General features: G+C 38.6%; 1 protein-coding gene across 1 annotated transcript in view; it reads right to left on the bottom strand.

Annotated features, from left to right (window-relative positions):
• IQGAP2 (IQ motif containing GTPase activating protein 2) overlaps nt 1–17,263 on the bottom strand; it is a 311,908-nt gene that overhangs the window by 130,838 nt on the left and 163,807 nt on the right. The window contains exons 4-5 of the mRNA XM_037801784.1: nt 15,801–15,878; nt 4,282–4,358 (exon numbers count right to left, since the gene is read on the bottom strand). Coding sequence (XP_037657712.1) covers nt 4,282–4,358; nt 15,801–15,878 — 155 coding nt within the window. The remainder of the gene's footprint in view (nt 1–4,281; nt 4,359–15,800; nt 15,879–17,263) is intronic.

Below are 17,263 nucleotides of genomic sequence, written 5' to 3'. Positions count from 1 at the left end.
TTCAAAAATTAAGTTATCACACAATTGCTTTAAAACAGTGACCATTTCTTGATTTGAATAAAGTAACTTCTGTGTTTCTTATTTGTCCCTAGGGTACAAGTTCTAATGAACAAATCTCAAAACAAAAAATCCTGGGAAACTAAAATGGCAGCTAGGAGAGACAGGGCAAAAAAACACCTCCGTGAAAAATACTAGATAGAGGGCAGAAAGTGATCCAGAACACCAGTTCCAGCGATATACCAGCTGGACAAGGTTTGCTAAATCCACAGGGACCATGCATTTGGTGAAATCGGGAGTCTGCATTCTGAAACGAGTGAGTAAGTTGGATAAATGTCCGGCAGCCATGCTGCAGCGTGGGGAAACTGTGGGTTGGTGTTTGGAGGCGGTCTGGTTCTTTCTTTTTTTTTTAAAAAAAAAAAAGGAGCTGCAGATACGGCAGCAAGAACCACACAGTGAAGCGCAGCAGGAAAGGGCTATGTGAACGCCTCAATATCTGGAGTGGAAGATAGCCTCTCAGGCACCCACTGCTAGTTGTCTTGGAGCAAGGAGGGCAGGAGGAGAGCCAAAAGGGGAAAAATAACCACATCCCTTGTAGCCATCTTCCCAGCGGGCTGGGAACGCTCCTGTCCAATGCCGGAGCCTCAGCCCAGAGCCGTTCCAAGGGACCCAGTGTGACGGTAAGTGTTTCCAGCAATACTGCGCACACAACACAATATCAGGCATGGACAATAGCCTTTTGTGCACCCACAGCTAACTGTCCCGGAGCTGGGAAGGTGGAGCTGCGCAAAAAGGGCGAAATTAACATGCACCATTCAGCCATCTTTATAGCAGGCTGGGAACGCCCCTGCATGGCCCGGCGGCCCAGGGCTTCCCTTGAGGGATGGCACACACTTGTTACATAGTACAGCTTTCCCTCAGCAAAGGCCCTGGAAGGGCATGGCTGGGAAGAGGAACCCACCCGGAAAACCCAGGGACCCTATGCCAATACCAAGGACTTGTGGGTCAGTGGCAGAGACAATCTGTGGTGAGACTGAAATGAACGTTTAGACTCTTGCAACAGCCTTAAATCTCCTGAAACACCTGAGAGGTTTGATTATTAAAACTGCCCTGCCTCCCTAACCACTCAGACACATGCCCCACATTCAGGGTGGACAGCACCAACAACACACCCAAACTTAAACTTAGTGCACCAATTGAACCCCACAAGAATCAGATCCCTACACACCACAAAGACAAAGTTGGGGAGAACTGACTGGAGGGGAACAGGTGATTCGCGGACGCCATCTGCTGCATTGTTAGAGAAAGTGTATGCTACCAAGCTATAGATCTGACAAATCAGAGATTGGTGTCTGAATAATCTTTCATATCCTAAAAGAACCTATCAAGTAAAGCAAATGCCAAGAACCCAGAAACAACAGAAAATTTTAAAGCATATGAAAAAAACAGATGATATGGATAACCCAAACCCAAACACCCAAATCCGAAGATCAGAGGAAACACAGTACTTGGAGCAATTAATCAAAGAACTAAAGACAAACAATGAGAGCATAGCAAAGGATATAAAGGACATGAAGAAGAGCATGGCACAGGATATAAAGAACATGAAGAAGACCCTAGAAGAGCACAAAGAAGAAACTGCAAGAGTAAATAAAAAAAAAAAAAATAGATGAACTTATGGAAATAAAAGAAACTGTTGGCCAAATTAAAAAGATTCTGGATACTCATAGTACAAGACTAGAGGAAGCTGAACAATGGCTCAGTGAACTTGAGAACCACAGAACGGAAAATGAAAGAACAAAAGAAAGAATGGGGAAAAAAATTGAAAAAAATAGAAATTGATCTCAGGGATATGATAGGTAAAATAAAATTTCCAAATATAAGACTCATTGGTGTCCCAGAAGGGGAAGAGAAGGGTAAAGGTCTAGAAAGAGTATTCAAAGAAATTGTTGGGGAAACTTCCCAAACCTTCTACACAATATAAATACACAAAGCATAAATGCCTACTGAACTCCAAATAGAATAAATCCAAATAAACCCAATCCAAGACATATTCTGATCAGACTGTCAAATACTAAAGAGAAGGAACAAGTTCTGAAAGCAGCAAGAGAAAAGCAATTTACCACATACAAAGGAAACAACATGAGACTAAGTAGTGACTACTCAGCAGCCACCATGGAGGTGACAAGGCAGTGGCATGACATATTTAAAATTCTGAGAGAGAAAAATTTCCAACCAAGAGTACTTTACCCAGCAAAGCTCTCCTTCAAATTTGAGGGAGAGCTTAAATTTTTCACAGACAAACAAATGCTGAGAGATTTTGCTAATAAAAGACCTGCCCTACTTCAGATACTAAAGGGAGCCCTACCAATAGAGAAACAAAGAAAGGAGAGAGAGAGATATAGAGAAATTTAACAGACATATATAGAACATTACATCCCAAATCACCAGGATACACATTCTTCTCTAGTGATCATGGAACTTTCTCCAGAATAGACCATAGGCTGGGACATAAAACAAGCCTCAATAAATTTAAAAAAATTGAAATTATTCAAAGCACATTCTCTGACCACAATGGAATACAAACAGAAGTCAATAATCATCAGAAACTTAACAAATTCACAAACACCTGGAGATTAAAAATGAGGGGGAGATGAAAACATTCCCAGATAATCAAAAGCTGAGGGACTTCATCACCAGTAGATCAGTCCTATAAGAAATGCTAAAAGGAATTGTGCAGGCTGAAAGGAAGGGACACTAAACAATTGACTGAAACCACATGAAGAAATAAAGATTTCTATTAAAGATCACATGGTAAATATAAATAGCAATACTACTGTATTTTCGATTTGTAACTCCACTATTTACTTTCTACAGGATCTAAAATACATAAAGTGTAATGATAAATCAGTGGTTTTGGACTCAATGTAAAATACGTAATTTTTGACAAGAACTACATAAAGGTGGGGGAATGGAGGAGTATAGGAACATAGTTTATGTGTCCTATTGAAGTTAAGTTGGTCTCAAAGAAAACAAGATTGTTATAAACTTAAGATGTTAAATTTAAGCCCCACGGTAAACACAAAGAAAGTATCAGAGAATATGATCATAGAGATGAGAAGCTGAGTATGGGTTACGAGAAGTGGGGGAAGGGGCAATGGGGATTTTATAAGAAATGAGTGTAGGGTTTCTTTGGGTTGAAGGGAAACTTCTAGTGATGGATGGTGGGAAGGTGATGGCATTGCAACATTGTGAATGTGATTAATCCCACTAAATGGAATGCTTGGGAGGGGTTGGAAGGGGAAGATTTATGCTGTATATATGTTTCCACAATTGAAAAAAAAAAGACAGTCTAAATAGATAATGGCAATTAAATGCCATAGATGATCCTGGATGAGATCTAAGAATAGAGGGGAAAAGGCTCAAAAGGACACAATTGGGACATAAGAAAAAAATGAAATATAGAATGTAAGCTTTACACTAATGTTAAATTTTATGCACTTCTTAACAACACTTAAAGTGATTACATAACTGAATATTCTTGTTCATAGAAATGTATATGTGAATTATATTATTTGTTCAAGGATGTGTGCAACTTGCTCTCATATGTTCAGAAGACAGAGCAATAGATGATGGATGACAGACAAGGAGGGAGGGAGGGAGAGAAAGAAAAATGGTAAAGTGACAAAATATTAAAGTTGGTAGATCAGGGTGTTGGTGGAGGGGGTTGAGGTATGCTGCAGTTCTGTGTATGGGGTTTGTATTATTTTTGCAATTGTTACTGTAAGTTTGAATTTATTTCAAATAAAAATTAAAAAAATTGTACTAAAAAAAGAAATCATCCTTATGTTGAGTTTTCTTAATATATGAAAAGAATGGAATCAAATTAGTAATTTTAAGAGTATCAAAACCAAAATAACTATTAAAGCTGCTCATTTCATATGGTTCAGCTATATTATAAACTAGCTCACAACTCAAGAATACAGTAGCCCATTATTGTTGGATTCCTAGAATTTTCAACTTAAATTTTCTCCTTGTTATACCTAAGTAATTTTCTGGTTTTCTACTTTTGAACTGGATTTTTAAAAATCAGAAAAATATTTTTCATGTACATGCATTGTTTTTATGGAACAATTACTTTAATTTTGTACCAGCAAATTCAAAACAACTCAATTTGAAAAATCTTCAGATTATTAAAATAACTTGACATCTCTATTTTAAATCAAAATTGTAGTTTTATTTAAATCTACTTCTTAATGACTTTTAGTTGTACTTTTTTCCTACCTCAACGCATGAATGCAATATATCATTCTCGGTATGTTTTTCCGATCATAGACGTCTGTTGTTTCTGGATAAAATATCTGGAAAACAAAAGAAATGATGAGTTATATTTTGCTTTTCTCGATTATGTTACCTCCCCCAAATAATCCTATGTTGATTGTCCTTGCTATTCCATGTTTCTTTAAACACAGAGGAACCTCTCAGTCCCTGCATCATCTTGCTCCAATCACTTGCATCTAGTCCCCTGTCCAGCAGCTCCCTTCCTGGTGGCTCCTGTGAGAGCGATGGCCCTCACTGCCTGCCAGTCCAAGAGGGCTGGCTCCCCAGGACTGGGCGGCAGGTTCACTCCACAAGGTGTGAGTCCATGGGGGGCTCTGGCTTCCATTGCCCTTTTGTTTCTGTGACAGCCCAAAGGTCCCATGGTCTGGGAAGTATGTCCTCCTTACGGCTACTTTATTACACTGTTCAATAATAAAAACTTGGCTATACAGCTCTGTAAGCACGTATGCACATACAAACACATCGATTCCTCTTTTTCTGATTAAAGTAATATATCTTCACTGAATAAAATCTGGAAAATATTTACAGTATGATGAGTCACTTAGCATTTTGGTATATTTTCTTCTGGCCTTTTTTTTTGTATATGTTTTCAATAGTTTATATGTTATGCACGTCTGTAAAACCAAGTTATACATATTATAAAGACTTTAATAGAACATATTATTTTCTACCCTCTTCAGTATTCTACAAGACCATTATTTCTAATGGATGCATATGAATCTCTCGTATTTTTGAACCAAAATTTAACCAGTTCATCATGGTTTAATATTTGTTTCACCTCCCCCACCACCAAATTTTCCCCATTATAAATCACTCTAATGAACATTGCTGTACTTTCTGAACATTTGATTACTGTTTTGGGAAACATCTAAACGTGGAATTACTAGGTTGAAAGGTATGAACATAAAGGCTTTCAATACACATTGAAGTTATTCTTCTTAAGCTTGAAACTGAAAGTCTAATAAAAAACAGATCTCAGAGAGAGGCACCATAGTCCTCTGTTTCTAAGAACCAAAAAATGAATAATTAGGCTTGAGACTTCTAAGGATTAAGATAAACATATTGACATTACTTGCTTTCAGTCAATAGTTTCTATAATCCGACAAAAAATAAAAATAAATCATGTACCATATGGCAATACTTGATACTTAAGTGCAATTTTCTGTTGGCCATTGAAAAAAAAATAGAAGAAAACACAAGAGAAGCAAAGTTTCTTGGGCTACAAATATATAGTCACTAAGCATTTAAAGAAATGTCTGTAGCCTAGGAAAGTCAAAGGCCTTTCCAATTTTTGTTTAACACGATTGCTGTTAAAGTGTCAATGAGAAGAGATTCCTGATTCAGAACAGTATTACCAGAATAGCAAAGGACAACTACAACTCACGTCTTGCCATAATGTTAGCCACTTCTCCCCTCCCTTTACTTTACACAAGAAACTTTAATATTTCTCCTGGAAAACTGTCATGAATGTGTCTTCCTTTGGCAAGGAGATGGGACTGACTTATGGTTCAGAATGTTTTATTCAGCACTATATCCCCAGGAGTTAGCATGATGATGAGCACAGAACAGATACTCAATACTGATGAATGAATTAATGACCGTCAAATATGTCAAGGTCAATTCAGCACACTGTCTTTCACCCCTGAAATGTATCAATGACTCCATGATAAAAATCATTGTTCAAATTGAATCCGCTATATAGATCACTTGTTTGACCCCAAATCAAGGGCACTCTTTCCCAAGATACACACAAGTTAAAAAGATTTAAGCCAAGTCTATCAAACATAGTAAAATTATCTTACTCTGAAGTATGTTGCCTGATACAGAAAATTCTATTTGAGTTTGTTTGTTTATTAATCTATTTACCACCCTGCCTCAGTTAGTTCTTAATTCACACTCCAGAAATATGAATTCTGTTTTACAACTAGTGCTAAGAAAGGAACAGTATTTAATGCTCTGGGCATTTTAGGAGAAAGGAAAGTAGTTTGATTAAAACTGGCAGAAAATTAAATCAATATCAACTAATTTGAGGTAAACAGAGACTGAGATAAAAGAAATATGAGCATGGATATATTAACAGGCATTTAAAGATTAAGGCATCTTTGTTTTTGTGCTGGTGGGGGTTTTAAATCGCAAACCTGGCTTAATAATAACACAAGTCTTAATAACTCAGTAGCCTGTCCTTTGTCTTCAAGCTGGACTACTCCTAAAACATCCCTTTAAAGTGGCTCTCCACTCTGCTCAGCAATAAAAGGGAATGAACGATTGATACATGCAAAAACCTGGATGGTCCTTAAAGGTATTATGCTTAGTGAAAAAAGTCATTCTCAAAAGGTTACCTACTAATTGATTCCATTTATATAACATTCTCGAAATGACAAAACTACAGAGATGGAGAACAGATTAGTGGTCGACAAAGGGGTGTGATAAAAAGAAGTAGCACAAAGGGCAGTTCTGTATCTCAATTGTGGTAGTGGTTACACGAATATACTCATGGGCTAAAGTTGCAGAGAAGCCCCCCTCCGACACACACGTGTGCAAATGAATGCATGTAAAAATCTGTGGAAACTGAATAAGGTCTGTAGTCTAGTTAACAGTAATATAGCAAAGTCAGTTTAATATTGTACTGCGTTATACAAGATGTCACCATTGGAGGATGCTGAATGAAGTGTACACAAGACTCCAAGCACTATTTTTGCAACTTCCTGCAATTATTTCAAAGTAAAAAGTTTAAAAACAGCTTTACAATTTTTGCCAGATCTAATTTTTTTCCCCCTCACTTCTCCCACTTGTCTATTTCCCTCCCAGGCTTAGGGATACCAGCTTTTAGAACTTCACAAGCCCTGAATATTTGCTGAATGAACATTTAAATCAAAGTATTGGGAAATCTATTTCAGGAGTAACAGGTACAACCCCCCAGACTTTAAAACTTAATGTGGAAAGGACAGAGGCGGGGCAAGATGGCAGACTGGTGAGCTGTATGTTTTAGTTACTCCTCCAGGAAAGTAGGTAAAAAGCCAGGAACTGCGTGGACTGGACACCACAGAGCAATCTGTCTTTGGGCATACTTCATACAACACTCATGAAAACGTGGAACTGCTGAGATCAGCGAAATCTGTAAGTTTTTGCGGCCAGGGGACCCGCGCCCCTCCCTGCCAGGCTCAGTCCCGGGGGAGGAGGGCTGTCAGCTCCAGGAAGGAGAAGGGAGAATTGCAGTGGCTGCTCTTACCGGAAACTCATTCTACTGATTCAAACTCCAACCATAGATAGACTGAGGCCAGACACCAGAGACTCTGAGAGCAGCCAGCCCAGCAGAGAGGAGACAGGCATAAAAAAAAAACAACACGAAAAACTCCAAAATAAAAGCAGAGGATTTTTGGAGTTCTGGTGAACACAGAAGGGGGAAGGGCGGAGATCAGGCCTTGAGGCGCATATGCAAATCCCGAAGCAAGGCTGATCTCTCTGCCCTGGGCACTTTTCCTTAATGGCCCTGGTTGCTTTGTCTATTAGCATTTCAATAACCCATTAGATCTCTGAGGAGGGCCGTTTTTTTTTTTTTTTTTTTTTTTTAAATCCTTTTTGCTTTTTCTAAAACAATTACTCTAAGAAGCTCAATACAGAAAGCTTCAAAGAATTGAAATTTGGGCACGTCAAGTCAAGAGCAGAACTAAGAGAGCTCTGAGACAAAAGGCAATAATCCAGTGGCTGAGAAAATTCACTAAACAACACAACTTCCCAAGAAAAGGGGGGTGTCCGCTCACAGCCACCATCCTGGTGGACAGGAAACACTCCTGCCCATCGCCAGCCCCATAGCCCAGAGCTGCCCCAGACAACCCAGTGTGACGGAAGTGCTTCAAATAACAGGCACACACCACAAAACTGGGCGTGGACATTAGCCTTCCCTGCAACCTCAGCTGAATGTCCCAGAGCTGGGAAGGGGGAGCAGTGTGAATTAACAGAGCCCCATTCAGCCATCATTTGAGCAGACTGGGAGCCTCCCAACACAGCCCAGCAGCCCAGAACTGCCCTGGGGGGACGGCACTCACCTGCGACATAGCACAGTCATCCCTCAACAGAGGACCCGGGGTGCACAGCCTGGAAGAGGGGGCCCACTTGCAAGTCTCAGGAGCCATACGCCAATACCAAAGACTTGTGGGTCAGTGGCAGAGACAAACTGTGGCAGGACTGAACTGAAGGATTAGACTACTGCAGTAGCTTTAAAACTCTAGGATCATCAGGGAGATTTGATTGTTAGGGCCACCCCCCCTCCCCGACTGCCCAGAAACACGCCCCACATACAGGGCAGGCAACACCAACTACACACGCAAGCTTGGGACACCAATTGGGCCCCACAAGACTCACTCCCCCACTCACCAAAAAGGCTAAGCAGGGGAGATCTGGCTTGTGGAGAACAGGTGGCTCGTGGACGCCACCTGCTGGTTAGTTAGAGAAAGTGTACTCCACGAAGCTGTAGATCTGATAAATTAGAGATAAGGACTTCAACTGGTCTACAAACCCTAAAAGAACCCTATCAAGGTCAGCAAATGCCACGAGGCCAAAAACAACAGAAAATTATAAAGCATATGAAAAAACCAGACGATATGGATAACCCAAGCCCAAGCACCCAAATCAAAGACCAGAAGAGACACACCTAGAGCAGCTACTCAAAGAACTAAAGATGAACAATGAGACCCTAGTACGGGATATGAAGGAAATCAAGAAGACCCTAGAAGAGCATAAAGAAGACATTGCAAGACTAAATAAAAAAATGGATGATCTTATGGAAATTAAAGAAACTGTTGACCAAATTAAAAAGATTCTGGACACTCATAGTACAAGACTAGAGGAAGTTGAACAACGAATCAGTGACCTGGAAGATGACAGAATGGAAAATGAAAACATAAAAGAAAGAATGGGGAAAAAAATTGAAAAACTCGAAATGGACCTCAGGGATATGATAGATAATATGAAACGTCCGAATATAAGACTCATTGGTGTCCCAGAAGGGGAAGAAAAGGGTAAAGGTCTAGGAAGAGTATTCAAAGAAATTGTTGGGGAAAACTTCCCAAATCTTCTAAACAACATAAATACACAAATCATAAATGCTCAGCGAACTCCAAATAGAATAAATCCAAAAAAACCCACTCCGAGACATATACTGATCACACTGTCAAACATAGAAGAGAAGGAGCAAGTTCTGAAAGCAGCAAGAGAAAAGCAATTCACCACATACAAAGGAAACAGCATAAGACTAAGTAGTGACTACTCAGCAGCCACCATGGAGGCGAGAAGGCAGTGGCACGATATATTTAAAATTCTGAGTGAGAGGAATTTCCAGCCAAGAATACTTTATCCAGCAAAGCTCTCCTTCAAATTTGAGGGAGAGCTTAAATTTTTCACAGACAAAGAAATGCTGAGAGAATTTGCTAACAAGAGACCTGCCCTACTGGAGATACTAAAGGGAGCCCTACAGACAGACAAACAAAGACAGGACAGAGAGACTTGGAGAAAGGTTCAGTACTAAAGAGATTCGGTATGGGTACAATAAAGGATATTAATAGAGAGAGGGAAAAATATGGCAAACATAATCCAAAGGATAAGATGGCCGATTCAAGAAATGCCTTCACGGTTTTAACGTTGAATGTAAATGGATTAAACTCCCCAATTAAAAGATATAGATTCGCAGAATGGATCAAAAAAAATGAACCATCAATATGTTGCATACAAGAGACTCATCTTAGACACAGGGACACAAAGAAACTGAAAGTGAAAGGATGGAAAAAAATATTTCATGCAAGCTACAGCCAAAAGAAAGCAGGTGTAGCAATATTAATCTCAGATAAAATAGACTTCAAATGCAGGGATGTTTTGAGAGACAAAGAAGGCCACTACATACTAATAAAAGGGGCAATTCAGCAAGAAGAAATAACAATCGTAAATGTCTATGCACCCAATCAAGGTGCCACAAAATACATGAGAGAAACACTGGCAAAACTAAAGGAAGCAATTGATGTTTCCACAATAATTGTGGGAGACTTCAACACATCACTCTCTCCTATAGATAGATCAACCAGACAGAAGACCAATAAGGAAATTGAAAACCTAAACAATCTGATAAATGAATTAGATTTAACAGACATCTACAGGACATTACATCCCAAATCAACAGGATACACATACTTTTCTAGTGCTCACGGAACTTTCTCCAGAATAGATCATATGCTGGGACATAAAACAAGCCTCAGTAAATTTAAAAAGATTGAAATTATTCAAAGCACATTCTCTGACCACAATGGAATACAATTAGAAGTCAATAACCATCAGAGACTTAGAAAATTCACAAATACCTGGAGGTTAAACAACACACTCCTAAACAATCAGTGGGTTAAAGAAGAAATAGCAAGAGAAATTGCTAAATATATAGAAACGAATGAAAATGAGAACACAACATACCAAAACCTATGGGATGCAGCAAAAGCAGTGCTAAGGGGGAAATTTATAGCACTAAACGCATATATTAAAAAGGAAGAAAGAGCCAAAATCAAAGAACTAATGGATCAACTGAAGAAGCTAGAAAATGAACAGCAAACCAATCCTAAACCAAGTACAAGAAAAGAAATAACAAGGATTAAAGCAGAAATAAATGACATAGAGAACAAAAAAACAATAGAAAGGATAAATATCACCAAAAGTTGGTTCTTTGAGAAGATCAACAAGATTGACAAGCCCCTAGCTAGACTGACAAAATCAAAAAGAGAGAAGACCCATATAAACAAAATAATGAATGAAAAAGGTAACATAACTGCAGATCCTGAAGAAATTAAAAAAATTATAAGAGGATATTATGAACAACTGTATGGCAACAAACTGGATAATGTAGAAGAAATGGACAATTTCCTGGAAACATATGAACAACCTAGACTGACCAGAGAAGAAATAGAAGACCTCAACCAACCCATCACAAGCAAAGAGATCCAATCAGTCATCAAAAATCTTCCCACAAATAAATGCCCAGGGCCAGATGGCTTCACAGGGGAATTCTACCAAACTTTCCAGAAAGAACTGACACCAATCTTACTCAAACTCTTTCAAAACATTGAAAAAAATGGAACACTACCTAATTCATTTTATGAAGCTAACATCAATCTAATACCAAAACCAGGCAAAGATGCTACAAAAAAGGAAAACTACCGGCCAATCTCCCTAATGAATATAGATGCAAAAATCCTCAACAAAATACTTGCAAATCGAATCCAAAGACACATTAAAAAAATCATACACCATGACCAAGTGGGGTTCATTCCAGGCATGCAAGGATGGTTCAACATAAGAAAACAATCAATGTATTACAACACATTAAAAACTCGAAAGGGAAAAATCAATTGATCATCTCAATAGATGCTGAAAAAGCATTTGACAAAATCCAACATCCCTTTTTGATAAAAACACTTCAAAAGGTAGGAATTGAAGGAAACTTCCTCAACATGATAAAGAGCATATATGAAAAACCCACAGCCAGCATAGTACTCAATGGTGAGAGACTGAAAGCCTTCCCTCTAAGATCAGGAACAAGACAAGGATGCCCGCTGTCACCACTGTTATTCAACATTGTGCTGGAAGTGCTAGCCAGGGCAATCCGGCAAGACAAAGAAATAAAAGGCATCCAAATTGGAAAAGAAGAAGTAAAACTGTCATTGTTTGCAGATGATATGATCTTATATCTAGAAAACCCTGAGAAATCAACGATACACCTACTAGAGCTAATAAACAAATTTAGCAAAGTAGCGGGATACAAGATTAATGCACATAAGTCAGTAATGTTTCTATATGCTAGAAATGAACAAACTGAAGAGACACTCAAGAAAAAGATACCATTTTCAATAGCAACTAAAAAAATCAAGTACCTAGGAATCAACTTAACCAAAGATGTAAAAGACCTATACAAAGAAAACTACATAACTCTACTAAAAGAAATAGAAGGGGACCTTAAAAGATGGAAAAATATTCCATGTTCATGGATAGGAAGGCTAAATGTCATTAAGATGTCAATTCTACCCAAACTCATCTACAGATTCAATGCAATCCCAATCAAAATTCCAACAACCTACTTTGCAGACTTGGAAAAGCTAGTTATCAAATTTATTTGGAAAGGGAAGATGCCTCGAATTGCTAAAGACACTCTAAAAAAGAAAAACGAAGTGGGAGGACTTACACTCCCTGACTTTGAAGCTTATTATAAAGCCACAGTTGCCAAAACAGCATGGTACTGGCACAAAGATAGACATATAGATCAATGGAATCGAATTGAGAATTCAGAGATAGACCCTCAGATCTATGGCCGACTGATCTTTGATAAGGCCCCCAAAGTCACCGAACTGAGCCATAATGGTCTTTTCAACAAATGGGGCTGGGAGAGTTGGATATCCATATCCAAAAGAATGAAAGAGGACCCCTACCTCACCCCCTACACAAAAATTAACTCAAAATGGACCAAAGATCTCAATATAAAAGAAAGTACCATTAAACTCCTAGAAGATAATGTAGGAAAACATCTTCAAGACCTTGTATTAGGAGGCCACTTCCTAGACTTTACACCCAAAGCACAAGCAACAAAAGAGAAAATAGATAAATGGGAACTCCTCAAGCTTAGAAGTTTCTGCACCTCAAAGGAATTTCTCAAAAAGGTAAAGAGGCAGCCAACTCAATGGGAAAAAATTTTTGGAAACCATGTATCTGACAAAAGACTGATATCTTGCATATACAAAGAAATCCTACAACTCAATGACAATAGTACAGACAGCCCAATTATAAAATGGGCAAAAGATATGAAAAGACAGTTCTCTGAAGAGGAAATACAAATGGCCAAGAAACACATGAAAAAATGTTCAGCTTCACTAGCTATTAGAGAGATGCAAATTAAGACCACAATGAGATACCATCTAACACCGGTTAGAATGGCTGCCATTAAACAAACAGGAAACTACAAATGCTGGAGGGGATGTGGAGAAATTGGAACTCTTATTCATTGTTGGTGGGACTGTATAATGGTTCAGCCACTCTGGAAGTCAGTCTGGCAGTTCCTTAGAAAACTAGAGATAGAGCTACCATTCGATCCAGCGATTGCACTTCTCGGGATATACCCGGAAGATCGGAAAGCAGTGACACGAACAGATATCTGCACGCCAATGTTCATAGCAGCATTATTCACAATTGCCAAGAGATGGAAACAACCCAAATGTCCATCAACAGATGAGTGGATAAATAAAATGTGGTATATACACACGATGGAATACTACGCAGCAGTAAGAAGGAACGATCTGGTGAAACATATGACAACATGGATGAACCTTGAAGACATAATGCTGAGCGAAATAAGCCAGGCACAAAAAGAGAAATATTATATGCTACCACTAATGTGAACTTTGAAAAATGTAAAACAAATGGTTTATAATGTAGAATGTAGGGGATCTAGCAGTAGAGAGCAATTAAGGAAGGGGGAACAATAATCCAAGAAGAACAGATAAGCTATTTAACGTTCTGGGGATGCCCAGAAATGACTATGGTCTGTTAATTTCTGATGGATGTAGTAGGAACAAGTTCACTGAAATGTTGCTATAGTATGTAACTTTCTTGGGGTAAAGTAGGAACATGTTGGAAGTTAAGCAGTTATCTTAGGTTAGTTGTCTTTTTCTTACTCCCTTGCTATGGTCTCTTTGAAATGTTCTTTTATTGTATGTTTGTTTTCTTTTTAACTTTTTTTTTCATACAGTTGATTTGAAAAAAGAAGGGAAAGTTAAAAAAAAAAAAGAAAAAAGACAAACAAGGAAAAAAAACAAAACAAAACAAAAAAAAACGATGTAGTGCCCCCTTGAGGAGCCTGTGGAGAATGCAGGGGTATTCGCCTACCCCACCTCCATGGTTGCTAACATGACCACAGACATAGGGGACTGGTGGTTTGATGGGTTGAGCCCTCTACCATAAGTTTCACCCTTGGGAAGACGGTTGCTGCAAAGGAGAGGCTAGGCCTCCCTGTATTTGTGCCTAAGAGTCTCCTCCTGAATGCCTCTTTGTTGCTCAGATGTGGCCCTCTCTCTCTGGCTAAGCCAACTTGAAAGGTGAAATCACTGCCCTCCCCCCTACGTGGGATCAGACACCCAGGGAAGTGAATCTCCCTGGCAACGTGGAATATGACTCCCGGGGAGGAATGTAGACCCGGCATCGTGGGATGGAGAACATCTTCTTGACCAAAAGGGGGATGTGAAAGGAAATGAAATAAGCTTCAGTGGCAGAGAGATTCCAAAACGAGCCGAGAGATCACTCTGGTGGGCACTCTTACGCACACTTTAGACAACCTTTTTTAGGTTCTAAAGAATTGGGTAGCTGGTGGTGGATACCTGAAACTATTAAACTACAACCCAGAACCCATGAATCTCGAAGACAGTTGTATAAAAATGTAGCTTATGAGGGGTGACAGTGGGATTGGGAATGCCATAAGGACCAAACTCCACTTTGTCTAGTTTATGGATCGATGTGTAGAAAAGTAGGGGAAGCAAACAAACAGACAAAGGTACCTAGTGTTCTTTTTTACTTCAATTGCTCTTTTTCACTCTAATTATTATTCTTGTTATTTTTGTGTGTGTGCTAATGAAGGTGTCAGGGATTGATTTAGGTGATGAATGTACAACCATGTAATGGTACTGTAAACAATCGAAAGTACAATTTGTTTTGTATGACTGCGTGGTATGTGAATATATCTCAATAAAATGATGATTAAAAAAACAAAAAAAAACAAAAAAAAAAAACTAAAGGACAAACAGGGTGGGATGGGGGATGATTTGGGTGTTCTTTTTTCACTTTTATTTTTTTATTCTTGTTCTGGTTCTTTCTGATGTAAGGAAAATGTTCAAAGATAGATTGCGGTGATGAACGCATAACTATGTTATCATACTGTGGACAGTGGATTGTATATCATGGATGATTGTATGGTGTGTGAATGTATTTCAATAAAACTGAATTTAATAAAAAAAAGTAACAAAAAAAAAAAAAAAAAAACTTAATGTGATACTATAATTTATAATAAGTTAGAAAAATAAATTCATAATATTTTACAGTGATACAATGAGACCTAGACAGAATCAAAAATTTTGAGTTTAAGTGGCAAAATTAAAAAGGGAGTTGGTTGTTTTACCAGTTAAAGCTTGTTCTGAACTTGTTTAATTTACGCACTGGCTGCTCTCAATCAGGGCACACACTTCATTCTGAGTCCTTGCCATTTATGACACTGTGTATGCCTTTCAGTTTTTGATTAGTCCTCACGTTTCTCACCCTTGGGACAATGAGAAAATCTGCTACACTCACACAGCCCCATCTGCCAGATCATTTTTCATTACGAGGTGTCCGCACACCACCCCTCTTGGCTCCCCACTTCGGGTTCCGGCACTTTCCAGCACTTTCCAGCTTACCTTGGGTAGACCAATAGACTCCATCGCTCTTAACCACTGGACGGTATTATCTGTGTGTCGGAAATGAAGGCCAGACTTCTAATGTGAGGACGGGGGGAGAAAAAGAAAGAAGGGATTACGCAAAAATTGAGTTGTTTGTAAAAGCTTTTTTCATTAGCAGAGTCCTTTTCGGTCATACTTTTCCTAGAATAGTTTATCGATGCTCACATCAAACAAGTAGAGACAAAATGAAGGACACTAGACCGCATTCTCAGCAACGCCCCGGCCATTTGTGATGGATGATGCCAGATTCCTCAATTCACACTTTCGAGGTAATTCCCAACAAGAACTCCCAAAAAGTACTATTTAATGTCAAGCATATGCCTAGGGATGTTTCATGAGGCACTTGTACACGTGTGTGCACACAGGCAGCAAGGTTTTGGCAAACCCTGGCTAAGCAGCCTAGCAACTTCAGGGAAAACAAAGTAGGTTTTTAAAAAGACTTAATGCTTTCGATTTTTCTGATCATGAATGTATTAATGATTGCTATAGGACATATGGAAAATGCAGAGAAGCACAAAGATGAAAACAAACCCCAAGCTCCAACTAAGAGCTAATTTTAGTTATCTATTCCTCCTATAATTTAGCCCTAACCATTGTCTTGTGCAAGAAGTAAATCTTCAGTGGATATGTTTTTCAAGATCTTTTGTACCTGTTCAGTAAAAGCAATATTTCTACAATTTCCATTCCATCTGTACAGTCTTAACTGGGCAGCCGTTTTTGTGCACAAGCTAAGAATTTAATTTCCTTGCCAGCATCTCATGAAGTTCTATCAGGGAATGACCAAAGGATCTCATATTTTACTTAATTATATGCATGGGACAATGTTGTCTATTTTATGTTTCATTTTTAATAAAAGTACAAAAAAAGAAACCACAGCCAAATTGCATCATCTAACCAACATCCAATGGTAGATAATCACATGCAGAAGGAAGGTCTGGCTCTGCCAACCTTCTGTGACCTTCTACAATCTAATTGTTTATTTAATAAAAGTATTTTTGTTGATGTTTGTTATTAAAGTATGAACAGATTTTTACAAACTTTTATGTCTTTTTAATATTCGCCAGTATTTAATAGTGGCCGCTAATTTGTCAAGCACCTTGTATACATTATCTCTCATTTTTAAAACTTTCCTGCAAGGTAATTATCATTCTGGTTTATAGAAAGGTGGAAACCTAGGCCAGAAAGATGAAGTGATTTGCCTAGAGTCAAATAGCTGTTAAGTAGCTGAATGGGATTTGTGACCATGTGGTCTCTCCAGATCTGAAAACCTTTATTATGTTAATATTCTACTGTGAAAAACACAAGATGGTGGTATGATTATTCTTCAGGAAGTTCCTAGGGAATAACTGGAAGAAGAGAGAGAGAGAGAGAGTAGGAGAGAGGAAAGGAATGGAGAACAGAGAGGGAGGGAGGGGGAGGAG

This window comes from Choloepus didactylus, chromosome 13 (genome assembly GCF_015220235.1).
Source record: "Choloepus didactylus isolate mChoDid1 chromosome 13, mChoDid1.pri, whole genome shotgun sequence".
NCBI lineage: Eukaryota > Metazoa > Chordata > Mammalia > Pilosa > Megalonychidae > Choloepus > Choloepus didactylus.
Note: the sequence above shows the minus strand (reverse complement) of the source record. Positions and strands in the feature narration are given on the sequence as shown.